The sequence below is a fragment of the Panthera tigris genome, chromosome X, assembly GCF_018350195.1.
Source record: "Panthera tigris isolate Pti1 chromosome X, P.tigris_Pti1_mat1.1, whole genome shotgun sequence".
NCBI lineage: Eukaryota > Metazoa > Chordata > Mammalia > Carnivora > Felidae > Panthera > Panthera tigris.
In genome coordinates this window covers 96,142,096-96,170,023 of record NC_056677.1, presented here as the reverse complement: position 1 = coordinate 96,170,023, position 27,928 = coordinate 96,142,096, and the positions used below count along the sequence as shown (strand labels likewise).

Here is a 27,928-nt window from a genome sequence, read left to right as displayed (position 1 = left end):
AAATTTTTTAAAAAGACTGGTTTACTATAGAAGCCTTAACTACATTTGTCTTTATAGATGGGGTTACACTGGAGCTTTTGTCTGCAGTTAGCTCACTTAATTCCTTATTAACTCATTTAGTTTGATCTAGCTTTACTTCGGATGGACCCACAGAATAATTGAACCAGAATTTTGAAAAGCGTATGGATGTTCTAGGCTGTGAATAGGTTATCCAATCCATTAGCATCACCAAACTGAAGCAATTGTCATTCATTATGAGCATTTTCTTTCAAAGGTTTTGTGCATATAATCATTTCTGAATGATTCACAACTAAACAAAAGTTCGTGGAATTGGAACCAACATTTTGATCTTAAGTAGACCAGAGACCTGGATCATCAGAGTATTTTTCATAGATATATTGCTGCACTATATAGACAGATGCAATAAGAGACTGCCTTTTTTTTTTTTTTTCCAAATGATTTGACGACCTGGGACAGTCTTTTAAAATAAAATAATAGAGGGGCGCCTGGGTGGCTCAGTCGATTTAAGTGTCTGACTTCGGATCAGGTTGTGATCTCGCGGTCTGTGGATTCGAGCCTTGCATCAGGCTCTGTGCTGACACCTCAGAGCTGAGAGCCTGCTTCAGATTCTGTCTTCCTCTCTCTCTGTCCCTCCCCCACTTGCCCACGTGCACGCGCTCTCAAAAAGAAATAAAACATTAAAAAAAGTTTAAAAAAAAATAATAGTAAGGAAAGTTTATGTCATTTATCTAGTTTATCTGGTCCTCACGTGCTATATATGAACTGATACACTTCTGTACTAGGGAGCGAAGTTTGCAATTAGTTTTGTTACTGTGGTTTGTTTGAATTATGCGGCATGGTATCTCTTTATAGATAATGGTGACAATTTATTATTATTTTTATATCTTTTAGCCATTTGGAAAGTAATTCTTTCTTTTACTATGATTTCTTTGCAAGCAAGTATCTGGCCTGCTCTCTGTTTACTTATCTCCTAGTGCAGTGTCTGGCATATAGAAGGTGTTCAGTAAATGTTGAGTAGATAAATGAATTTATGGAAAGTAGTTTTTAGGTTGGTCACCTTGTGCAGATCATTTCACTTAAGAGTGTGAATTTCTTCATCTGATATATGCACTAATCTAATACATGACAGTCTCGTTAGAGAGTAAGTTATGCCTATCTTTCCTATGAAAAAAACTAATCCAAATTAGTTTGGATTCTGATTCTGTTTCTTGCTTGCTGATAAATACCATGATGCTGACACAGACTGAAAGTTATTTTAGTAGAAGCAATTTACCAATGACCAGAATACTTTAGTCATGGTTCATCAAAGAGTAATTTGATAAAGAAAATAAGATTATGATCTGTTCCAAGACAGCAACTACTCTGAAAGTTAGGAGTTATTTGACTTATTTGCAAGTATCCTTTACCATAATGGGAAAAACTATTTTAGAGAAGTTTATGTTCTGAAGCTAGTATGTTTGCACTGAAATGATAATGTGTTTTGTGTGTGTGATTGGAAAAAAGGAATGACAGAGTAAGAGAAAATGAAGTCTGACTAGGGTTTAGGAGACGTGAATTTAAAATTAGTACTAAAAATCATCCATGTTTGCTTATGATCTTCTTTGATACTTGAAAGGACTTCAACTTAATTGCAGAGGTTTAGCAAATATTAGATTTAAATTAAGTAAAATTTTCCTTCTATTAAAAATATTCTAGGTATGTCTCCTGAGACAAGGGAAACACAAGCAAAAATAAACTGTTGGGATTACATCAAAATAAAAAGCTTCTGCAGTGTGAAGGAAACAACAAAACTAAAAGACAACGAAGTGAATGGGATAAGATATTTGCAAATGACATATGTGATAAAGGGTTAGAATTCAAAATATATAAACAACTTACACAAGTCAACAATGAAAAAACACAGTCCAATTAAAAAATGAGCAGAAGACATGAACAGACATTTCTCCAAAGAAGACATCCGGATGGCCAACAAACACATGAAAAGATGCTCAACATCACTCATCATCAGGCAAATGCAAATCAAAACCACAGTGAGATATCACCTCACACTTGTCAGAATGGCTAAACTTAGAAACGCAAGAAACAACAAGTGTTGGTGAGGATGTGGAGAAAAAGGAATCCTCGTGCACTATTACTAGGAATGCAAACTAGTGCAGCCACTGTGGAGAAAAGTATGGAGGTTCTTCTAAAAATGAGCAATAGAACCACCTTATGATCCAGTAATCGCTTCAGTGGGTATCTACCCCAAAAAATGAAAACACCAAATCAAAGGGATATGTGCACCCCTATGTTTATTGCAGCATTATTTACAATAGCCAAATTATGGAAGCAGCCCGAGTGTCCATCAGTAGATGAATGGATAAACAAGATGTGGTATACACACACACGCACACACACACACACACACACACACACACACATACACACAGGAATATTACTCAACCATAAAAAAAGAATGAAATCTTGCCAGTTACAGCAACATCAATGGGTCTAGAGAGTAGAATGCTAAACAGTATAAATCCGAGAAAGACAAATGCCATATGATTTCACTCATGTGGAATTTAAGAAACAAAACAAATGAAGGGGAAAAAAGAGAGAGAGAGAAACCAAGAAACAGACTCTTCACTGTAAAGAACAAACAGATGGTTACCAGAGGGGAGGTGGGGGTGGGGAGAGATGAAAGGGATTCAGACTACACTTATCTTGATGAACACTGAATTGCTGTAATGTACAGCTGAAACTAATATAACCCTGTATGGTAACTATACCGGAATGAGCATTTTAAAAAATAAACCAAAGAGTTTAAACTACATGGTTTCTACACATTACTTGGTTAACAATAGCAAAAGGGCATAGCCGTTACTGTGTCGGCAGACAACACGCTCTAAAACAAAACGGTTGATAGTTTGTGAATAGATTTGGGTTTTTCATGTATTTTCTATGTGTTGGATACATAGTTATTTTGAATTATTTTCTGGAATGTGCAATAGGTTAAGGAGGGCTGATCCAAGAAGCTTGGAACCCGAGCGTGGGATTTGGTTTTTGTTCAGGAAGCAGTGAGGAGTCATTGAAGACTTTTGAGCAAGGGAGTGACTTTCAGAGTTCTAAATACAGTCACCGTATGTGAAGTAGCTGTGCTGTAACAAATACGTAATTTACATGAATCACCAAATCCAAGTAAGAAGTAACAGATACCGGAAGTGTGGTGTACGGGCAGTGACCGTGGAGACAAGTGGTAGTTTGTTGACTAGACGCGGGAGATTGGGAAGCCGCGGGAGTCAAAGATGACAAATATTTTGATGATAACGATTGCCTTCTAGAATCCAAAATACCCCATCTGTGGCTCTCTTGAATGCATGACACTTAGATTGCTGAACTTTCTCCTGTCTGACCAGGCTTCCGGAAATGATCATCAGGAACTGTAGAGTATGGGGCGCCTGGCCGGCTCAGTCGGTGGACTGTGCGACCCTTGATCTCGGGGTTGTGAGCTCGAGCCCCACGTAGGGGGTTGAGGTTGCTTAAAACATAACACCTGTAATAAAATCAGATCTTTCAGAGGTGTGGAGTCAAAGTTGTTTCCATTGAGAGTACCTTTAAAGAACCCGGTTTTTTCCTTAAAGTGGGATCTGTGAAAAGATTAGGTTTGGGAGATTTAAAATGACGTATTGCTTCAAGAAGTACCTGGTGTAGATGGGGTGAGTGAGGGACGTAGCATTTAGAATAGCATTTTCCAACCACCTGGGCAGATTTTCAACACCTTGACTCTGTGCCATCCTCACCTCCCTGGTGACTCTCCCCCGTCTCCTTGTCACCTGCATCTGAGAGTCGGAAATTAGAAGGTGGGATGTGAAACACTGCTTTAAAAGAGCGTAGGAAGGAAAGGAGAGGAAAGCTTGTCGGTTCTTGCTTAACATCCCTCTTTCCTGCCTCGAACACATCAAGGTAGTACCTCATTATTCCTTCACAGTTCATAGCTAGCTTCTACAAAACACGTACACACGGTCCGAAGATGCTCCAATGATCTTCTATTTAAAATTCCCACTTAAGGGCACCTGGGTGGCTCAGTCGATCGGGTGTCCAACCCTTAATATTGGCCCAGGTCATGATCTCACAGTTAGTGGGATTGAGCCCCGAGTCAGGCTCTGCTCTGACAGCGTGGAGCCTGCTTGGGATTCTCTCTCTCTCTCTCTCTCTCTCTCTCTCTCTCTCTCTCTCTGCCCCTCCCCTGCTCACGCTCTTGCTCTCTCTCAAAATAAATATTTTAAAAATAAATTAATTAAAGTTCCCACTGAAGTGGCTGGCAAATGTGAATGTTTGACACCCACTGTGTCATACTGTTTCAATGGTATGGTGTGCGTCTACCCTTTTGCAACTCCATGCGAGAACACATACTCTGTTTAAGCCAGAAGCCGTAATTTTCCTAAAAAGAAACACCTTGTCCCCAAACTGGCAAAATGCCTAATGAATTTTATTTTGTGTCTACTCCCTCCAAAAAAAAAAAAAAAGAAAGAAAGAAACCCAAAAACAAAAACCAAAAAACTGTCTGCCTGGTGGGAAATCATTACCAGTTTTATGAAGAATATTTAATACTTTTAGGTGCACCTGGGTGGCTCAGTCGGTTAAGCGTCCGACTTCGGCTCAGGTCATGATCTCACGGTTCAAGCCCCGCACCGGACTCTGTGCTGATAGCTCGGAGCCTGGAGCCGGCTTCACATTCTGCGTCTCCTCCTCGCTGCCCCTCCCCCACTCACGCTCACTCTCTCTCTCTCAAAAATAGTCAAAAACAGGAAAAAAAGAGAATATTTAATATTTTAGGTCAAGAAATACAGTCATGGTACATAAACCCTTTCCCTAAAGGAGTCCTTCCTCCGTGCTACCGTGCTGTGGACGAAGACTCACACAAATATTTTTGGGGAGCATTTTTCATTACTCACATCAGCATAGCTGCCTGTAGCTAGATCTTGGAATAGTGTCGTGATGTGGAACCAAACATCATCGTCGTCTTGTTAAAAGTTTTCTAGGAGTGTAGTAAGATGGTGCATCTTGATGGTATTTGAGGAGACAAATCAAAAGCCATTTCTGACGTTAAAAACTGCAGTTCTTGGTGGTGGTGGGGGAGGGGGCGCCTGGGTGGCTCTGTCGGTTAAACGTCCAACTCTTTGTTTCGGCTCAGGTTATGAACTGATGGTTCTGTGAGTTCAAACCCCACGTCGGGCTCTGCTGGCAGCATAGAGCCTGCTTAGGATTCTCTGCCTCCTCTCGCTCCGCCCCTTCCCCCACTCACACTGTCTCTCTCTCTCTCTCTCTCTCTCTCTCTCTCTCTCTGTCTCTCAAAACAAATAAACTTTTTTTTAAAAAAACCTGCATTTTTACTTAGAATATGACACTTGAATGTGTCGATAGGTGGGTGGGCTGTAAATAAAGGGGCTGTAAAGATTTTTTTGCATCTCCTGACGACTTGAGAAATGAAGGCACGCGATGGTTACGTAAGCGTGGTATAAGAGGGATAACTTAAAGTCTTCTTCTAACACAATTTTATGGACAAAACCCACCTTAATGGTGACGCAGATGCGTACAAAATGGAAAGCATTTTAAGCTGAAATGTTACGTAAATTTGACGCTTTGCTTCCATTGGCTCCTTATCTGAGATGAGCTTGAGAGAAGTAGCTAAGTGTGATTCCCAGATTTGTCGGGTTGAGAATCTGTCCTGTGATGCGCATGTATTTTTTTTGTGTTACCTTCCCCTCTCTGAAACATACTGGCTGCCATAGTAAAACATTGATTTGGTCACATCATATTAAAAAAATTTTTTTTGATGTTTATTTTTCAGAGGGAGAGAGAGTGAGACAGTGTGAGCAGGGGCAGGGGAGGGGCAGAGAGAGAGGGAGAAACACAGAACTCATAGTGGGCTCCAGGCTCCGTGCTGTCGGCACAGAGCTGGACGTGGGGCTGGAACTCACGAACTGTGAGTGAGCTGAAGTCGGACGCTTAACCGACTGAGCCACCCAGGCGCCCCAATTTGGTTACATCACATTAAACATGTTATATTGAAACGTGATCGATTCAGTAGTGAATTTTTTACCACATTCATTGACATAACTAGAGATGCCTGTAGGTCATTGCAAAATCAAGGTTGAGATTTGTTACATTTATTACACGCTTTGAAGACATAAAGGCAGTGGGACTCAGCCGCCACTAATGCTTCTTAAAACGTGGAATGCAGGGTGCCTGGGTGGCTCACATCGGCTAGCCTTCCGACTTCGGCTCAGGTCATGATCTCATGGTCCATGAGTTCAAGCCCAGCGTCGGGCTCTGTGCTGACAGCTCAGAGCCTGGAGCTGCTTCAGATTCTGTGCCTCGTGCTCTCTCCGCCCCTCCCATGCTCATGCTCTGTCTCTGTCTCAAAAATAAATAAACATTTAAAAAAAATTTTTTTTAAAACATGGAATGCAATTGGCTATTACTTTGTAAGTTTAAAAGTCTTATTACTCTTTGGTTTTTTTGTCATGTTTCATTTTAAAAGAGAAATAAACATTCCCTTAAGATCCGGTCATGAATTATTGACTTTACGAAGTTCAATATAACTAGGAAATTCAGACAAGGATAGGATTTTTACCGCTTGATTAATGATTCTCCTCTTCCCAAAGAGACTTGTCTCAGTGATTTCTAATTGGTTTTGAGTTTGTGGAATCAGCCTTTATAATAAACTCAAAAATTGGATAACTTGGATGTTTGAATATTTAATAGACTGAAATTTTAGGCAGGCGTAAGCCCAATTCTTTAATCACACGCTCTCCTGTTGAAATGCACCATAGCTCAACAGTCAAATTTCAAAGTTGGTGAGGTCCAGATAATAGAAGTAAGAACGACACCTTCGTTAGCCAATCTTCTGGGAGCCAAAGCAAGAAGCCCTTTAAAGAAAGTTGGCCGGGGTATCGGAGCTCCCATGCCAGTTTCTTCATTTGAGGATTGAAGAAGAACAAGGCTTGCTCCCCGCCTCAGGTACAGCTAGACTTCTCCATGGCGGGGCTGGTGCTGGCTGTAGGGTGGCTCACCCTTCCAGAAGGCTTATGTGTGGCCAGAGGATTATAACTGCTATTTTCTCTGTGTCCTGGGAAGGGGGTTATTGACAATGATGGGAACGCATGCTGTTTTCCCTAACTCACACCTACACATTCCCATCTCCCTATACCACCGTCTCTTACCTTCTTATGGCTTCTTAGGGCAAGGAAGCATTGACCTGGTTACTTTATATATCGTAGGTATGGAATCAGCATTTGGGAATCCATTCTTTTATCTCTATTTCAGGTTATGCGTGTATGTGTGTGTGTGTATCTATGTATCTGTCTTTTATCACAGTATTAATAAGAAACGTAAAGAATGAGAAATAATAGAGAAAGAATGAGAAATAGTAGTAAAGAATGAGAAATAGCTTGGCTCAAGCTTCAAAACGGACGAATTTTCTGATCTAGATACCTGACGCTCGATGTAGCTAAATTGGTGTGTGAATTTTAAAAGAGGAAGAAAGACTTAAAAGTATGGCAATACGGTAGGTAGAGGGAGCGAACATTAGTTTTGAAGTTTGTCGGGGCCAGGATTGAGATATTTGGTGCCCATGCTTTATGGTTCGGGTAACTAACTTTCATCCTGTCATAGTTCTCTAATGGGGTATCATTTGTTGTTCCATTTGTTTAGCCCAATTCCCTCATCTGTGCTGTAGTGCTATTTCCGTGACAGTGATGGGCGGCTCTGGAATTCAGAATCTGTGCCTTTAAATGTTGATATCAGTATCGTAAAGTTCTCCCTAAACTTGATCTGAGCTGCGTACTAAGAGATGCTACCTCCTTACCCTATGTGTGTTGGGAGAAGGGCATGAGTGATTTCTAGCAATGGTATTGTTTTAGCGGAGGTGGTCAAAGTGGGTGATTGTCGACTGAATTAATCCAACCAGAAACTTACTTTCCGTTGACAGAATGTGTCTTTCTGAGATCTTCCTTGTGTTTAGAAACGAAGCATCAAAACGCCAGTTGCTTCAGGGCCTCTACTCTCTAGTGTTCACTTATTTTGGGGGGCTCGGTGTAATGGGACCGTCGTGGGCTCTGGAATCAGACTCAAGTTCAAATCATAATTTGCCAGACTCATGATGAAGCCTTAAACCCTCTTGAGCTTCAGTTTCCTGTCTTTAAAATGGGATTGTTCCGAGAATGTGGCTGGTGCAATGCCGAGTACACAGCAGGTGCGGGAGAAACAATCTTATTTCTATGTTAAAAGCGACATCGGCTATTTATTAATGTGATTTTATTTTAAACGTGACAGACACAGGCATATAGGGAAGCCTCGTTACTTTAGAAAATCATTTTGCCGTCTGACCCTGTCACCTTGAACCCTCTTTCTCTTCTGTGGATTCTGGTATTTCTGCAGCAGGAAAGAAAGCCTTGGGAAGATTAGCCTCTATTTTATATCGTACCTGCGAAAGAGTTCCGTTAGCGAATCCGTTGCGAGTTGACAATAAGGTGCTTGCATTTATGTCACTAAAAATTAGAAATAACTAACCAAAGCTTTATCTTGCATGATTTCTTTCAGGCAAGTACCTCAGTAAGAGATACGTTCTCCATAGTTTCTTAAACGGCTATTAATTTATGCCTTATTAAGAAAAGTTGCTATGATATGTACGATTTCTTTGTGTAATGACGCTATAAATGACGTTTTAGTTGGGACGTATCTTTAAAATATTTGAAGCTTTCAAGTTTTGTTTTTCCTTCTTTAAATTGAAAATACCAGACGTATTGTATACGTATTGCCTTGCTTCATACATTGGAATTTTCTTTCTGATTTTTTAAAAACAATTTCCCATTCTTTTTAAATGGAAGCTGAGTGTGTGTGTGTGTGTGTGTGTGTGGTGTGTATCATTCAGCTTTTGCCCGGGAGGGGTGATGAAGGATGGTTAAGACTAACTTTTGTGAGGTAGGATGGTTATAAATATCTTTAGCGTTCAATGTGGTGCGCGTACTTTGAATCTATAGAAAAATCAATGGGGAACAACTTTGCCCATCTTAAGTTTTTAATTTATTTCTCAAGGGTGGAAGGAAATACCTTGACAGATTTAGCACTCAATTTCAAATGAGTATGAGAACAGGTGGCTACATTCCTCCCCCACCTGCCGTGCAACTGTATGGCGAGAAATGTTTCATGTAGCAAATGCCGAGGCCGGCAGACCCTTCTCTGTTTCAGAGCAGAAGACACAAACGGAGTGGGGAGTACTTCTTTGAAGTATTATTTGTGTTTTGTTTTGTTATCGTTGGTTCTTGCATACTCACCCACGGGTGCTGACTTTCAGTTATGGTAGCACCGTGACTCTGAGAAATTACAGTCTTCGTGTAATCCTTTTTTTTTTTTTTTTAAATGTTTATTTATTTTTGAGACAGGGAGAGACAGAGCATGAAAGGGGGAGGGTCAGAGAGAGGGAGACACAGAATTGAAACAGGCTCCGGGCTCCGAGCTGTCAGCACAGGGGCCCGATGCGGGGCTCGAACTCACGAACCGCGAGATCGTGACCTGAGCCGAAGTCGGCGCTCAACCGACTGAGCCACCCAGGCGCCCCTCGTGTAATCCTTTTAACGCTAACTTAGAGCCCCCTATTCTTTTGTTACAGTGGAGTCATGTTATTCAAGTACATTGTTGGGCGCTGCCCGGCTGACTCAGTCGGCAGAGCATGCAACTCTTGGCCTTGGGGTTGTGAGTTCGAGCCCCACACTGGGTATAGAGAGTACTTACAAACATTAAATCTTTTGAAAAAGGAAATAAAACACACTGTCGGCTTCAGCCACTTTGTAATATAATCGTGGCCACCAAAAAGAAGTGCTGTGAGGCTAATTGGGAACTGAAGAGAGGAAGGTTCAAGGTGTCATTCAGATACTTCTACCTTCGTCACTTTCTCTGAGAAATGTTTTTCCCCATCGGAAATTAAAAACAACATGGGAGGGGCGGCTGGGTGGCTTCGTAAGTTAAGTGTCCGACTCTCGACTTCGGCTCGGGTCATGATCTCACGGTTTCGTGAGTTCGAGCCCCGCACCGGGCTCCGTGTGGAGCCTGCTCGGGATTCTCTCTCTCTCTCTTTCTCTCTCTCTCTTCCCTCCCCCACGTGCGTTGTCTCTGTCTCTCTCAAAATAAATAAATAAACTTTAAAAAAAAGAAATAAAAACAACATAGCAAAGTACAGAGGACAGTTTGACGACGATTCGGAGAGTCTTGGGCAGCACTTTTTCTCCCGCACATCCAGCATCTTTCGCGTACACCCTTTTAACGAGCTGGTCTTCATTTGACGTGTGCAGGAAGTGAACGTGCCAGGGCTTGGGTTGGCACGTACGATATCTCCACACACAAAAACGTCAGATGTTTCACGTATTTTCGTGCTAGTGATTTCAAAGAGCACCGCAACGTCGCCTCTTCCGTGTCAGTGATATTTGACCTCACCTGGCTTTCTGCATAACATGATCTGGTGCTTGCAGTGCTGGAAAGCAAGACACTGAGATGTGCGTTCCATCATTTATCAAGTTGATACCTCGTTTTTAAAACATACGAGTATTCACTCCAGTGGACTGGGCGGGGGGGGGGAATTTCTGGTGGGTTTTTGTCTTTTGTTTTCTTGTTTTCGGTGTGGAGTGTCAGAAGACCTTTTGACACTTTGGAGCCAAATAACGCAGTAATACTCTTCCCTTACTCACAGCGCATATCAACAAACCCAGTTGCTGTAGTGAATCCTGAGGGCACGGGTTCTTTATAGAACGTCTACCAACCTAATAACCTCCACAGAACTATGCGCTGCAGAAAACATGTTTCAACCAGATGGACGCAGAACATTCTCCCTACCGGGTCAGCCATGTAATGCACCATCTTTCATTGTCCTGGTGTTCACCATAAAAAAAGAAAAAAGTGTCCATTTGACGGCTCTTAAAAAATTAGCAATTTCTCATTTAAGTTTACAGGTTGAAAGACGGAATCTTTGCTTTAATTTGCATATTCTGGAATACTAATGAGGTTGACCATTTTCCATCTATTAACCATTCACACTGAGATCCCTATGAGTTGTGTGCTCGCAACATGGACACACGTTTCCCTCGGGAGTGATTTTTAAAGTACGGTCATTGTCTTTTAGGCAAGATTATGATGTTAGCATCACCTTGTTAGCACGACAGTTGCTTGGACTTCCTGTTTCTTTTGTCTTCAAGTGGCAGTGCAAAGAAAGAGCATAGTTTGTGTATGTTCAAGTCGACCCCCTTTGCAATGCTTTCGGGAGAATCATTGAAAAAGCCGTTGTTCTCGTAGAACAAGCACGGTTGAGTGGTTCGTGCACACTCTGTGAAAGATTGCTTTTGTGCTCCGTGGTTGGTCATTGTCAAGAAAACCAGATCTGTCCGGTGGCAGTGGGGTGGGCTGGAGTGGCTTGATAGCAAATACACAGACACGAGAAACAGATTTGAGTTTTGAACAGAAAATTGCTGAACATACTCTCTCTGGTGAAGAATTTTATAGAGTTGACGAAATGGGACTATTTAGGAAGGATTTGCTTGATTCTTTTCTTTAAGTTTGTTTACTTATTTTGAGAGAGAGAGAGAGAGAGAGAGAGAGAGAGAGAGATTTCCAAGCAGGCTCCGCAACCAGCAGCGATGAACCCGATGCGGGGCTCAAACTCACGAACCGTGAGATCATGACCTGAGCCGAAACCAAGAGTCGGAGCTCAACCGACTGAGCCACCCGGGCGCCCCTGGGATTTGCTTGATTCTGAGTTAGCATGTACAAGTGAATCCAAATAGCAGTTGTCTTAAGCAGAATTAGAAAATTATTATTCTCACACGAATTTATATAGAACAAAAGCTTTCCTGCACAATTGTCTTATAAAACTCCAAAGCATTATCTACTTATCTACTGTAACACTTGATTGTTCAAATTGTGGGGCTGGAAGAAAGCAGAGGTATTTTATTGTTCGGTAGCCTTGGAAGAATTAGTGGTAATTAATAATACCACCGCGTTTCTTACTGCCAGCATTAACCTCGTGTAGGCAACCCTCAGACTGGGAAGTAGTTTAGAACATGAAATTGCTTTAGAAAAATTTTCCTGAGTAGGTTAATCTCTCTATATCAGGTTTCTCAGTCTTGGCACTCTTGACATTTTTGCCTCAGTACATCTTTGCCGTCGAGAACTTTCCCGTGCATTGCTGGGATGTTTAGCCGCATCCCACTAGATGAAGGTAGCACACACACACACCCTTGCGACGATGAAAAATGGCTCCTAACATTGCCAAACATGGGGGCAGAGAAACAAAATCCCCTTGGCCTTCCAGCCCCTTCTGAGAACCGCTGGTCTTTACATTGCTTTTAACCATATGACTTAAATAATAAGATTTTTATTTAAAAAAATTTTTTTAATATTTATTTCTGAGAGAGAGAGAGACAGAGTGCGAGTGGGGGAGGGCAGAGAGAGAGGGAGACACAGAATCCGAAGACACACAATCTCCAGGCTCTGAGCCGTCAGCACAGAGCCCGACGTGGGGCTCGAACTCGGGAACTGCGAGATCATGCCCTGAGCTGAAGTCGGACGCTTAACCCACTGAGCCACCCACACTCCCCAACAATAAGATTTTTAAAATGCTCTTTGTTCTTGGAATTACTCAGATAATCATTCCTGTAAGGATAGGTTTATATAATTGTGGCCTGGGCTTTGCTGAGAGGTTTTCCCTCCTTGCCATGTTGAAAACCAATGCTCGTCACATCCAGTCGGTAAACTTAATGGAAAGAAGACAGAGGAGGATATCGAATCTGCTGAGAAGGTGGACATGGCAGGTATTGTTAGTGATGCAGAAATAATAGGGAGTGTTCTGAATGGTAAAAAGTCAAAGTATGTTGATGAAAAGTCATAAAGAAGACGATTTTAGTGAAGCCTTCTTCAGCTTTTGAAGGAATTAATTAGAAAGCCAAGCATATTATCTTGCCGAGGAAAGCCTGCATTTTCACGTCCTGCTATTCAACTTTAAGAGCTAGAGACAAATGACAAGTAAACGAGTTGTTATCTGTAGTTTCTTAAAAAAAGCGATTTCCGGGATATGTCATGGGCACAATGCGGCTTCAGCTTTCTTCCTGTCCCTTTTACATCTGTGGCTCTATAAAAATGATAATCGATGGTCATTTACGGCACTGCATGAGAAAGAAATGTCCACAAAAATGAGATTCTGTGTTCATTCAGGTGGCATACGTTGCAATTCTCAAGTGCCACGTTCTGTGCAGGGATTACGGAAAATAATAAAACATGCTGCTTGGATGTTTCATTAAAATAATTCTGTCTGAATGGAAATTTTCCGGTCAGGGGATACCAGTCTATTTCCCACTTTTCCAATTGATTCTATCATTTTAAACGTCTGCCTGCAAAAGCTGTTTAAAAGGGTGTGGGAGTGTGTGCATGCTGTATGTCATGTATATAATTTAATTCTTTTTAAGGCTATTTCTGAAATTAGTAGACAGCTATATTCATTTTCTTTTATGCTTGTAAAAATCTTATTTAAATGATTCTCTTTATTAAATATCCATGAGAGTTGAATAAAACATGGTCATATATTATTCATTTTTGGTTATACCATGGCTCTAATATCATTAAGAGGAATTGATGTCACCCTTGAGGCCAGAACTTTTGCTAATTGTTATAGGATTTAAAACCATTTGGTTGACGTGAGCATTCAAAAAGCAGGATCTTTATTAATATGGTATAGTCTTCAAACTATTTTCTCGTTCAGACCGATCAACTGAGATTATAGGCATGGTAGTGAACACGTGAAATCTTCAGGATACCGGGTAGGGCAGAGTTAGAAAAACAAATGATTTGGGAGGCCCGGCTGGTTCAGCTGGTGGAGCGCGCGACTCTTGACCGCGGGATTCGATCCCCATGCTGGGTACAGAGCGTACTTAAAAAGAAAACCTTAACAAAGAAAAAAACAATAACAATTCCACACGTAGGAAGTTCGAGGTAAATAGCAAACGTGAGGGGCAGAGGAAGGGAGAGAGAATCTTCAGCAGGCTTCATGCTCAGTACAGAGCCCTACTCGACGACCCTGGGATCATGACCTGAGCTGAAATCAAGAGTCAGTCGCTCAACCGAAAAATTAGCATCGTGTACCTAAGGAAAAGCAAGCCTGCTTAGTCTACGATAATGAAAGGTGGTACTGTGGTAATCAATTTTTAGTGTTACCTGGGGCTCCCTATTAAGTAGTTTGCGTATTCTCTATGAAGACTAACTGACCTGGGGCGCCTGGGGGGCTCAGTCGGTTGAGCGTCCCACTTCGGCTCAGGTCGTGATCTCACGGTTTGTGAGTTTGAGCCCCGCGTCGGGCTCTGTGCTGACAGCTTAGAGCCTGGAGCCTGCTTCGAAGCCTGTCTCCCTCTTTCTCTGCTCCTCCCCCACTCATGCTCTGCCTCAGAAATAAATAAACATTAAAAAAAAAACAACAACAACTAACTGACCTGTTGAATGCCAGGTCCCCCAGTGCTTTTTATGGATCCTGAAAAATTATTAACGTAATACGCACATGGGCATAGCTTGCATTTATTATTCCCACTTTTTATTTCTTGGAAAAGATGGAAATGCCACTAGGCTGTAGCTGTTTCACTAAATAATCCCCAAATGATGAATGAGAGATACTGCTAGAAAAAGAAATTAATTCACATATAAAATTTTTGTGCAGTTGGGGGTTGATTGGAATTATAACTCATGGGGGGGCTCCCGAGTGGCTCAGTCGGTTAAGCGCCAACTTGGGCTCGGGTCATGATCTCGCGGTTCTTGAGTTTGAGCCCCGCGTCGGGCTCTGTGCTGACAGCTCAGAGCCTGGAGCCTGCTTCGGATTCTGTGTCTTCCTTTTTCTCTGCCCCTCCCCCGCTCACGCTCTGTCTCTCTCTCTCTCTCTCTCTCAAAAATAAACATTAAAAAAATTTTAAAAAAAGAATCACAACTAATGATAGAAGAGGAAGCAGTGTATTAATACATCAGTTAATCTTTGACTTTTATTAACAAAGTCTGCAGAATTTAGAATCATACTAGACGTAGATTCAAATCCTGACCCAACTACTTTCATAATTTTGTGACCTTAGGTAATTTATTTAAACTTTTCTGTAGCCCATTTTTCCCTACCGCTAATACAAAGGAAATAATAGTAGTACCTCTTGCTTTGGATGGTTTTTTTTTTTTTTAATTTTTTTTAACGTTTATTGATTTTTGAGACAGAGAGAGACAGAGCATGAACGGGGGAGGGGCAGAGAGAGGGAGACACAGAATCCGAAACAGGCTCCAGGCTCCGAGCTGTCAGCACAGGGCCTGACGCGAGGCTCGAACTCACGGACCGCGAGATCACGACCTGAGCCGAAGTCGGATGCTTAACCGACTGAGCCCCCCAGGCGCCCCAACTTTGGATTGTTTTAAGGATTATACGAAGTCATGTGTGTAAATTTCTTGACAAGTACATGACGCATAGTGACTATTCAATAAATGATAGCTGTTATTTTTCTCTTCCCAAAATTAGGTATTCCAAAGTAATTTTAACTGTGAATAACACAATTTGATGTTGCTGCTACCACAACAGCACAATACCAAAAGCAATTATTCCGGCACTAAAAACACAAAAACCCTCTGTCAGTATAGTCTTGAACCAGCCTTTAGGTTGATTTCTCACTTCCAGTTTATCTTTTCCGCCCTCGAAAACGTTTTCCAAATACCTGTCATTTTCGTAGCAGCCTCAAATGCGACGAAACAAAATGCAGTCTATTCCGGAGTCGAGCGATTGGCCCTCGTGACTGATTGTCTCCCTAAATGAGGTCTTTATCGTGCGTTCTTTATCACCTTTTAATTGGCCTCTCTTTCCGATTTATAAAAATCTTCAGATCTCTGGTGGAGGACGAAGACCAGCACATGAAATTGTCCCTCGGAAGCAGCGACATGGGTCTCTCGTCGCATCTGCAGTGTTCCAAGTCGGGAACCACACGCATCTTTACCAGCAACACCCACAGTTCCGTGGTGTTACAGGTAATCCGAGCGGTCTCTTCGGTGATGTTCAAGTGGCCCCAGAAACCACACAGGATGCTTGTGACGTGTGACGTGATGGTGGGGGCCGAGGGGCGTGCATGTGCGTGGGCAGAGTGCCTGTGGGAACTCTCTGTACTTTCCGTTCTCTTTTGCCGCGAACCTAAAACTGCTCTTAAACAATTAAGTTTCGTGATCGCACACAGAGCAAACAGACCTCAGAGAAGAAGCCTTGGGTGGAAAACTGCATACCTTCCTGATGTTCAAAACAAAAAAGCCCCAGAGTTCGTTATTTGTTTTGTTTGTATGAAGAAGGTCGTGCTATCGGCCACTTTCCCAAAGAATGTTAGGTCTGGGAACATTGACTTTCCAGTTTGTTTCAGCCAATATAAATATCACAGTGCCCTGCGCCAAATTTTCTGGTTCCTCACTCATGACCTGTTTTAACTGTCACCTTGTTATCATAGTTCTGAAGATCATATTTATTGGTGTCTCAGCTCATTGACAGTAGTAGTAGGTGTGGGAGTATAGATAAGGACAGCTGGACGTAAACACACTGATAGATGTAAGTGGTAACAAGTGCCAAAGGACAGGACGGAAATACAATAGAAAGCCAAGAGAAAAAAAAAAACAAAACAGATATCACAGACTGCGATGTGGTTGGGGCGCCTGGCGGCTCCGTGGGTCAAGCATCCGACTTCGGCTCAGGTCACAATCCCACCGTTCCCGAGTTCGAGCCCCGATTCGGGCTCTGTGCGGACAGCTCAGAGCCTGGAGCCTGCTTTGGATTCTGTGTTTGTCTCTCTCTGCCTCTCCCCTGCTCGCACTCTCTCTCTGTATCTCAAAAACGAATAAATGTTAAAAAAAAAAAAAGGGGGGGGCGCCTGGGTGGCTTAGTCGCTTAAGTGTCTGACTTTGGCTCAGGTCATGATCTCACCGTTCCCTAGTTCGAGCCCCGCATGGGGCTCTGTGTTGACAGCTCTGAGCCTGGAGCCTGCTTCGGATTCTGTGTCTCCCTCTCTGTCTCTGCCCCTCCCCCGCTCATGCTCTGTCTCTCCCCAAAATAAGTAAACATTAAAAGAAAATTAAAAAAGAAAGAAAGAAACGGCAATGTAGAGCTAATTAGCATAAGGATAAGCGGTCCCAGGACTTTTGGCCATTGTGGACACTCCTTGACCTCTGAGGGCATTGCTGAATTAGAATAACAATATAATACTGGATGTCCATCAGTGTCTTCTAGATATAATCAAATTATATCAGTGTTCCCTCTAGGGAGATGGGGAAAAAAAGCAGTCTTTCTACCTGTTTTTTCCGAAGACATCTCCCCAGGTGAATTTCTTTTTTTTTTTTTTATTTTTTTTAACGTTTATTTATTTTTGAGACAAAGAGAGACAGAGCATGAACAGGGAAGGGGCAGAGAGAGAGGGAGACACAGAATCTGGAACGGGCTCCAGGCTCTGAGCTGTCAGCACAGAGCCCGACGCGGGGCTCGAACTCACGGACCGTGAGATCATGACCTGAGCCGAAGTCGGATGCTTAACCGACCGAGCCACCCAGGGGCCCCTCCCCAGGTGAATTTCATGCATATTCCTGGCAAAGGACCATTGTATCTAGCGTATAGTGTTTGGTGGACGGTAGAGTATGAGACGAGTTTTCGGCTTGCTGTGTGGCTTCGTTGTGTCACGTCGTTTTTCGGGGCTTCGTCTGTCTCCTCTCCAAAACGCGTCTTGACCAGGAGATCTCGAAATTCCACTCTAGTTCCCCTCTGCGATTCGGTGACATCGTATGTTCCAATATTTTGGTTTGGAGTGGGAGCAGCGTTTTACGGTTTATCGTCCCATGGCTCTCTCATCAGCAGAGATGTGAGGGTCAGGAAGGGGAAGCCTTGTATCTCCTGGCATCTTGATGCCACATCCGGGCTTTCATTGTTGGTTATTCAAGGCTCTGGGAAGAGAGAAGGAGGCGTCAAGCAGATAGGAAATGTCTGAGAGGAAGAGCTTTTTTTGTGTTACGTTAATCACTCTAAAGGAAAATTAAAAGAAACTCACTCACCCCTCCAGCATACATCCACCGTATCCATGCCCCTAGTCATGTGTTAAAGCCAATGTGCGTGCTCCTGCTAATTAAAAAAAAAGGTTTTTTACTGTTTATTTATTTTTGAGAGAGAGAGAGATGGAGCACGAGTGGGGGAGGGGTAGAGAGAGAGAGAGACACACACACAGAATGCGAAGCAGGCTCCAGGCTCCGAGCTGTCGGCACAGAGCCCGACGCGGGGCTCGAACTTACAAACTAGGAGGTCACGACCTGCGCCGAAGTCGGACGTTTAACCGACTGAGCCACACAGGTGCCCCAACTCCTGCTAATTTTTCAAATGGCCTTTAAACCAGATAATGGAAGGCACTTTAGTGCAGTGATGCAGATTTAGGACAGTGGTCCTCAAGCATGTCAGAATCACCAGGAGGAAGGCTTGTAGAAACAGTGAGCACTGGGCCCTACCCCAGCGTTTTGAAATCAGAAACTCAGATACATGTATTTTTAACACTTTCCCAGGTGGTGCTGCAGAGCCAAGGAACATACCTTTAGAACAACTATTCTAGAGACAGGGTCCTTCTTCCACCAAGAAAGATGGCCTCTCCCTTTCTCCCTATGTATCATATGGTGCGTGATAAGCTATTGTTTTAATGGGGAAACATGTGGAGTATCTTATATATCCATCAACAGGGAAATGCTTACAGAAATTATGTTGCATAAGAACTATGTAATACTTTGCAGTCACCAAAGAGGGTGAAGTAAATCTGTGTGTAAGAATGGAAAGAATATAGGGGCACCTCGGTGGCTCAGCCGGTTGAGCATCCGACTTCAGCTCAGGTCATGATCTCGTGGTTTGTGAGTTCAAGCCCCCCATCGGGCTCTGTGCTGACAGCTCAGAGCCTGGAGCCTGCTTCGGATTCTGTGTCTCCCTCTCTCTCTGTCCCTCCCCCACTTGTGCTCTCTCTCTCTCTGTCTGTCTCTCTCTCAAAAATAAACATTAAAAACATTACCAAAGAATATGTTAAATGAAAAAAGGGGCAGGACAGAGGCGGCATCTGCACACGATGAAATATTCTTCGGCTGTGGGGGTGCCTGGGTGGCTCAGTTGGTTAAGCGTCCGACTTCGGCTCAGGTCATGATCTCACAGCTCGTGAGTTCGAGCCCCACGTCGGGCTCTGTGCTGACAGCTCAGAGCCTGGAGCCTGCTTCGGATTCTGTGTCTCCCTCTCTCTCTGCCCCAACCCACTCGCATTCTGTCTCTGTCTCTCTCAAAAATAAATAAACATTAAAAAAAAATTGAAAAAAAAAGAAATATTCTTCCATTCATACAAAGTGGCCAGAACAGGGAAATCCATAGAGACAGGAAGTAGACTAGTGGTTGCTTTGGGTTGGAGAGAATGTGAGGATTATGAGGGTGCTACGGGGCCCAGGGTTTCTTTTTGAGATGCCAAAAATATCCTAAATTTGTGGATACGGTTGCACGTGTTATCTTGAATGTACCCCAAACGGCGGAATTCTACACTATAAATGAGTGAGTTGTGTGGTATGTTAGCTAGATCATCATCATCAATTAGAAAGTTACAGGACAACATGTATCACATAATCCCATCTATTGGTAGAAAAAATAGATAATATGTGTCCCTATATATGAACATAAATGCACAGCCAAAGGTCTGGAAGCATCAGGGTGGCTGGTGAATGTTGTCTTAATGCTTTCTGCCCTGTACAATCCCGGCCCTGTTTAATTTTTTTTACAATGGAAATATTCTTGGGTGTCACCTGTGTAATTTACAAAATACCATTGCTGGCAGACAGTCTCTCCTTTGCTCCTGCCTAATATATATATAATTTGTTATTATATTTATGAATCAATATAATTATTAATATTTATGAATCAATATAATTATTAATATTTATTAATATATATTAAGTTGTTGGTGAAACACATATAGCTGAGTCTTAGACACTTAGCTATATGGCGTTTTAGTTCAGGAGGGACAGTGATGTGAAAGGAACTAGAAACTTTGTATCGAGGAAAGGTGACCTTTCATCGACTGGCCTTTTTTTGTGGTGATGATGCTACTTTCTGTGGTGGCTGAGAACTACGGGCCTCTTACTGCTGTTGGCGGACCCTTGCTGTCTTTCAAAGTCAATTAAAAATGATGTCCTCACAAACGGCGATTTTTCCCTACAAGCACTGACAGAGAACTTTTTTCCATATCTGATCTTAGGTGTGTGGTTGTCAAGGGAACAAGTGAGAGAAGTGTTTCATGTGTAAATGTTATCATTGTTTTAAAGTTAGCAGTCCTACAAACTTCAGCTCCAAAAGGCCTTCAAAGTAGCTGTCAGGGGAAGGGATCCCTGGGGAGAAGCCGTTTCATGAAGTCTCACTCAGCAGGATTTACCGACTCTAGTGGGAAAGGTGTGAGTTTTGGCCCAAACCGGAATCCTCATTGTACCACCAGCTGATTATGTGACTTCGGGAATCTTCTCTCCTCTCTGGGCCAGTTTCCTTATCTGTGATATGGGTAGGGGATGTGAGGATGAAATGCGACAATTAAAGTAAGATGCATAATAAATACTCATTTGGGGGCACCTGGATGGCTTTGCCCGTTGAGTATCCGACTTCGGCTCAGGTCGTGATCTCACGGTTCTTGAGTTCAAGCCCCGCATCGGGCTCCCCGCTATCAACACAGAGCTTGCTTTGGATCCTCCGCCCCCCCCCCCCCCCCGCCGCCTCTCCAACCCCTGGTGTGTACGTGCGCTCTCTCTTTCTCTCTCAAAAATAAACATTAAAAAATTAAAAAAAAAAAAAAACCAAATATCCCTCTCATTTGAGCCAAACGGAACGTGTCGGAGGAAAGGTAGCTGACCTCGAGTGATGGGTGTGCCAAAGAAGGCATCCGTGTGGTTGGCAGGATCGGCTCTTGCAGATTCCTCGTCTCCATTAAACAGGCTTTATGTAGCAAACTAGGCTGTCGAAGAAAGTGCCTTAAGAATTTTCATCCCTAATAGGCTTGGATTCCTAGACCCTCGCACAAATCCCAGGAGACTCCGTTTTACATTCCCACCCACAATGCGTGAGGATTCCGATTTTTCCGTATTCTTGCCAACACTAATTTTCTGTCTTTTTGATTCTAGCCGTCCTGGTAGGTGTGAAGCGGGATCTCAGGGTCTCGATTTGTCCTTCCCTGATTGCCAGTGATGTTGAGCGTCTTTTCGTTTGTGCTCGTGGCCATTTGTGTCTGCATCATCTTTGAAGAACCCCCCCCCCCCCCGTTCAGATCCTTTGCCCCATTTTTAGTTGGGTTATTTATCTTCTTATTATTCAGTCGGGAGAGTTCTTTATGTATTCTAGATACAAATCCCTTATGGGAACATGATTTGCAAGTATTTTCTCCCCGCAACTTTCTTTTTTTTTTTTTAAGTTTATTTTTTGAGAGACAGAGAGGTGTGGGGCACAGAGAGAGAGAGAGAGAGAGAGAGAGAGAGAGAGCAAGTCAGGAAGGGGCAGAGAGAGAGAGGGAGAGAGAAATCCCAAGCAGGCTCCACACTGTCAGCAAAGAGCCCGACGCAGGGCTCGAACTCACGACCCATGAAATCATGACCTGAGCCAAAATCAGGAGTCAGATACTCAACCGACCGAGCCACCCAGGGACCCCTCTCCCAGCACCTTTGGTTTTGTAGTCCTCTGTTCTGTCATAGTTGCCTTGCCAATCCCCTGTGCTTTATGCATTCAATCATCTGATCTTTGTTTCTGCTTTACCTTAGTAGAGTTCACAGGACAGATAGTCAAGGCAAACGCTGGGAGACTTGGGACTTGTCGCCGTTCTCTTAACATATGTATTTTTCCACACTTCGGTCTTTGCACCCATTTCCTCTTCCTGAAATGCCTTTATTGTCCTTTTTGTTTCTAGTTAACCCCTACTTACACATAATGATCCCCATCTTTTTTTTTTTAATGTTTATTTTATTATTTTTGAGAGAGACAGCGCGTGAGCAGGGGAGGGGCAGAGAGAGAGGGAGACACAGAATCTGAAGCAGGCTCCGGGCTCCGAGCTGTCAGCACAGAGCCCGGTGCGGGGCTCGAACCCACGAACTGCGAGATCATGACCTGAGCCGAAGTCGGACGCTCAACTGAGTCACCCAGGTACCCCATAATGATCCCCATCTTAAAATGTACATAATAAAACTGGAATTCTGGTTTTGCCCTCAACTCATGTCCTTCCCACTGCAGTTATGCCGTGGGTAATCCTGCAGCGCGGGACCTCTTAAAACGGTCCCTCCCATTGGCCTGTTGCCCTGACAGCTACTTTAAATGCCTTTTGAAGCTAGAGTTCGTGTGAGCCAGGCAGAGTTAGTGGCTTCTCTTCCTTCCTCTGCGTCCTCGTTAATATGACCTATCGGTGCGATCCACAACTCCCAGGGCCCAATTTCTTGTTTCTGTATGCCTACGATCTAGTGCTGGGGTACATGGTGAATGCTTAACAAGGGCCCGTCGTCGTCATCATCATCGTTATTATTGTTATATTTATTACTGTCATTAAAAGAGATAATATATACAAAGAGCCTAGCCCATTAGCCGGCACAGAGAAAGTACTCCGTGCTTTTCGTTGCTACTATTGGTATTGTTTGTGGAATAAACGAATTTGAGTGGCAGTTATAATAACTTTCATGTATACTTGCTTCATTGATGCTTTAAACAACATTGGGAGGCAGAAAACCCAAGAATTGTCTCCATTTTATAGATCGGGAAACTGAAGCTCAGGGAGCTTGAACACAGGTTTTCTGACTGTAAACTTGTTTGTATAATCTGTTTTTACGATTAGTTTCTTCTGATCTTGCTCTAAACTCTATCATCTTTTTAAACATAATGTCTGTCAATACTAAGTTTTCATTGACGGTTAAATGTAAGAACGTTTATTAACTACGGCTGACAGATAATTTGTTGTGAATGATAGAGCAAAGATTCTATTCTTTTTTTTTTTTAAGATTTTTTTAAAAGTAATCTCTGCACCCAACGTGAGGCTTGAACTCACAACCCCGAGATAAACAGTGATCTAGAAGTCAAACACGGGTGAGGTATCCTCAGAGTATTAGCTCCTGACTTGCTAATAAATGTCAGCAATAAACTGGTTGAGGTGACATTACTAAATGAACATTTGCCCGTGTTAACTAAAGAGAGAGAAAAGATGTATCACTTTATGCTTAACAGCTCTGTAATAAAAAGTCCACTAAAGTGAGAAGAAAAAGTCCCATGGTCTTCAGATTGAGCTAGCCAGGTGCCCCATAAAGATTTTATTCTTTCTTTTTTTAAGTTTATTTGGATATTTTGAGAGAGAGAGAGGGAGTGTGAGCAGGGGAGGGTCAGGGAGAGAGAATCCCAAGCAGGCTCCACACTGTCAGTGTGGAGCCTGATGCGGGGCTCGAACTCAGGGACCTTGAGATCATGACCTGATCCAAAATCAAGAGTTGGACATTCAACCGACTGAGCCACCCAGGCGCCCCATAAAGGTTTTATTCTTAATAGAAATAGTAAAATTATGCGGAACGTCTTCTGGCATAATTAGAAAAATCAGGAAGAAAACAAAGCAAACAAACGAAACAGAGAAAAAAAATTGCCAACTGCCGGTTGGACACATCCTTGTTAGGACAAGGGAGGCCATAACTGTAGTACCACGTTTCAGCTAGTGGCCGTGTATATTAATTGTAGAATATTTACCTAGGTAGAAACAACATTTCTTTTTTTAAAAAAATGTTTATTTATTTTTGAGAGAGAGAGAGAGAGAGACAGAGGATGCAAAGCAGGTCCTGCGCTCACACCAGAGAGACAGACGTGGTGCTCAAACCCACGAACCGCGAGATCATGACCCGAGCCGAAGTCAACCGACCGAGCCACCCAGGCGCCCCACAACAAATTATTTCTTGACTGTTGGCTGTGCTTACTCAGACCTACGGAGTTTCAAACTGCCTCCCGGCTCTGGGTGTCTAGGTTCCTAATTGGCATTTTCTCAGGTTAAGACCGATACCTACCAGACTGCTCTTTCTATATTTTTCTCCGTTTTTATCTATCTATTCTTTTTTCTACCCAGTTTTAGTTGCGAAACCAATGAAAGATCATTTTATAGTCTCAGACTATTATCTGTATAGTGCAACGTTAAAGAAATGAATTATCCCAAGAGCCTATACAAATTAGCTGGTGTGGCCTTCCAGTGGACCCACTTTCCGAAATGCTTATCCTAAGGTAGATGTTTGGGTTGCTGATCACGTCGTGTTGATGACCTCTACCCTATTTTAAACTTTTGTGATCATAAAATAAACATCTTAAAAATGTATTGCTGGGGCACTTGACTGGCTCAGTGAGTAGAGCATGGGACTCTTGATCTTGGGGTCGTGAGTTCAAGCCCCCTGTTCGGTGTAGAGTTTCCTTAAAAAAATTTAAAACTAAAAATGTGCTGTTAACATAAGCAAGTGAAGCATAATAGATAAATGGACAAAGAAGATGTGGGATATATACGTATATACACACATATATATAATGAAATATGACTCAGCCATAAAAAAGGCCGAGGTCTTGCCATTTGTGACAACATGGATGGACCTAGAGGGTTTTATGCTAAGTGAAATAATCTATTTGATAAAAGAAGAGCTCCCATAATCTAGATGGTTGAAGTTTTTATCAAAATGAAACTTGTAATTTTTTTACTTCAGTTTCCTAAATGGCTGCCCAAATAGAGAAATGAGTGTGTGATTTTTCTTGGGAATAGCTTTTTCGGTACTCGGGACAGGTAGGATACAGTAAGGTATTCTAATCCTTCCACAGTTGAGTGTGTATCTTTACGACTTTCAGTCTACGTTAGTATCTTCTTATCCTACGCTCTCAAATGAGATGTTGTCATTGTTGTTATTATTTAGCGTATATTGAAGTAACAACACGTACCAACCGATAAAGATGCCCTAATACAGGATTTCCATTTCTGATTGTTTGTTGCCAGTATAGAATAATACAATGTGTTGATGATTATTGACCTTGTGTCTTGCAATCTTGACAAACTGACTTACTCTGGGAGGCTGTTGGTAGATTCTGTGGGGTTTTCCACGTAGACGGTCATTTTCCCTATAAATAAAGATACTTTTGTTTCTTTTTTTCCCAGTCTGATGCTGTTTATTCCATTTTCTTGCCTTACTGCACTACACGGAAACTCCAGAAAAATGTCGATTAGCAGCGGTTGCGTATACATTCTTGCTTTTTTGCTGATATTTGTGGGGGTGGGGAGCATTCATTCTTTGACCATTAATTATGATGCTAGCTATAGGCTTGAGGAAGTTCCTTTCTGTTCATAATTGGCTGAGAGTCCTGTTCGGTGTTTTTCATCGGAAATGGATGTTGCATTTTGTCAAATGCTTTTTTGCACCTATCGAGATGATCTCATCATTTTTCTTGGTTCGTCTGCTAATACTGTGAATTATGTTGATTGATTTTTGAAGGCTAAAGCAACCATACACTGAAGGAACAAACCCCATGATGTATTATCTTCTTTCTATATATTATTACATTTGATTTGCTAAAATTGTAGGAATTTTTCCATCTGTACTCATGAGGAATTTTGGTTTTAGTCTTCTTAGTTTTCTTATCTCTGTCTGGTTTTGATATTAAGATAATGCAGGCGGGGTGCCTGGGTGGCTCAGTCGGTTGAGCGGCCGACTTCGGCTCAGGTCATGATCTCGCAGTCCGTGAGTTCGAGCCCCGCGTCGGGCTCTATGCTGACAGCTCGGAGCCTGGAGCCTGTTTCGGATTCTGTGTCTCCCTCTCTCTGACCCTCCCCCGTTCATGCTCTGTCTCTCTCTGTCTCAAAAATAAATAAATGTTAAAAAAAATTTAAAAAAAAAGATAATGCTGGCTTTGTCGATATTAGCATAATGCTGGCTTTGTCGAATGAGTTGACACATGTTCCCACCTCTTAATTTTCTGGATATGTTTCTGTAGAACTGGTGATATTTCTTCCTTAAATGTTTCATGGAATTCACCAGAGAAAATTCAGTTTTATAGTAGACATATAGCTATTCGGGTTATTTATTTCTTGTAGAGTTATCTTTAGCAGCCCGTGTCTTTCAAGGAATTTATCCATTTCAACTGAGTTGTCAAGTGTATTGGCATACAATTGTTCATATTTACTCACTATTCTTTTAAAAGCTATACAATGTCTAGTAATCTCACCTCTCTCAATCCTGGTATTGGTAATTTGTGTTTTTTCTCTTTATTTCCCTAATCTAACTAGAGTTTTATCAAACATATGGATCTTTTCAAAGAACCAAACCTTTTTGGGTTTTATTGTTGTTGTTTTTCTCTTTCTATATTACATTTCATCAGTTTCCTCTCTGATCTTTATTATTTCCATTTTCCTGCTTTTGGTGATTAAGCTGCTCTTTAACTGCTAGTTTCTTTTAGTTTTCAATGTTTATTTATTTTGAGAGAGAGCAAGCAAGCAGGGGGAGGGGCAGAGCGAGAAAGCGCGCGCGCACGAGAGAGAGAGAGAGAGAGAGAGAGAGAGAGAGAGAGAGAGAAAGAATCCCAAGCAGGCTCTGCACTATCTGTGTTGAGTCCGGGGTGGGGCTTGAACTCACAAACTGTGAGATCATGACCTGAGCCAAAATCAAGAGTTGGCTGCTTAACCGACTGAGCCACCCAGGCACCTCAATTTCTAGTTTCTTAAGGAGGAAGCTGAAGTCTTTCATCAGACCGATAATAAATATTCTTTCCTCAGAAATCTATTTTGCCTTATTTTATGGTCATGCCAGGTTTTTTTGTTTTTTGTTTTTTGTTTTTCCACTAAGCTTTGTGCCCAACATTGGCCTTGGACTCATGACCCTGAGATTAAGAGTCACATGTTCTAACTGAGCCAGCTGGGCACCTCACGCCAGCTTTACTTTCTTTCTTTCTTTCTTTCTTTCTTTCTTTCTTTCTTTCTTTCTTTCTTTCTTTTTTTTTTTTTTGTTAAATTTTTTTAAATGTTTATTTATTTTTGAGAGAAAGAGACAAAGTGTGAGCGGGAGAGGGGCAGAGAGAGGGGGAGACACAGAATACGACGCAGGCTCCAGGCTCTGAGCTGTCAGCACAGAGCCCGACACGGGGCTCGATCTCACGAACCGTGAGATCATGACCTGAGCTGAAGTCGGATGCTCCACCGACTGAGCCACCCAGACGCCCCCATTTTATTTATTTTTGAGGGAGACTGTTTTTTGATCTCCGTAGCCCTCTGTCTCTGCAGATCTCTTCTCCTGTGTTCTGCCCTACAAACCTAGCTGCCTTAACTCCCTCGACATTCGCAGGGAGAATGCCATGCTTCATGTGGGTTCCTCCTCCCTGTACCTCTGTCTTGGAAAGTCCAGAACAATCATGGGGCTCATCTAACTTGCTTCTCATCTTTCGCAGATCCCTCTCCTTCATCCAGTCTTTTACTGTTTTTTTTTGTTTTGTTTTGTTTTTTCATATATTTTGTCTGGTTTTAAGTTGTTTCAAGAGGTAAGGTAAATCCAGTCCCTGTTCTTTTATCTTTGCTGGAAACAAAAAAATCTAGAGGCTATAATTAAATGCCAAATTGTGAGACTCAGGCTAACGGTGCCTGATTATTTTGGAGATTTGGTTAGAGATAGCTTTACAAAGGAGGTCAAATTTGAACTGGGCTTTGAAGGAGGGAAGCTATTGTATGTGAAAAATAATGGCATATATAAAGGGACTAGAAAAAAGGTAAGCCTGGTTTTTACCGATGAACCAGTCTAGAGAACAACCTGAAATAATGAAAAATAAGGTTGAACCGTT

General features: G+C 42.4%; 1 protein-coding gene across 6 annotated transcripts in view; it reads left to right on the top strand.

Moving 5' to 3' along the window:
• The window catches only part of KLHL13 (kelch like family member 13), a 199,812-nt gene that overhangs the window by 141,645 nt on the left and 30,239 nt on the right, over window positions 1-27,928 (top strand). For 5 of the 6 annotated variants that reach the window (XM_042974024.1, XM_042974023.1, XM_007091736.3 and 2 more), the window contains one exon: window positions 15,939-16,080. The exons of the other annotated variant lie outside the window; for it this stretch is intronic. In XM_042974024.1, the coding sequence (XP_042829958.1) occupies window positions 15,939-16,080 (142 nt within the window). The remainder of the gene's footprint in view (window positions 1-15,938; window positions 16,081-27,928) is intronic. 6 annotated transcript variants of the gene reach the window in all.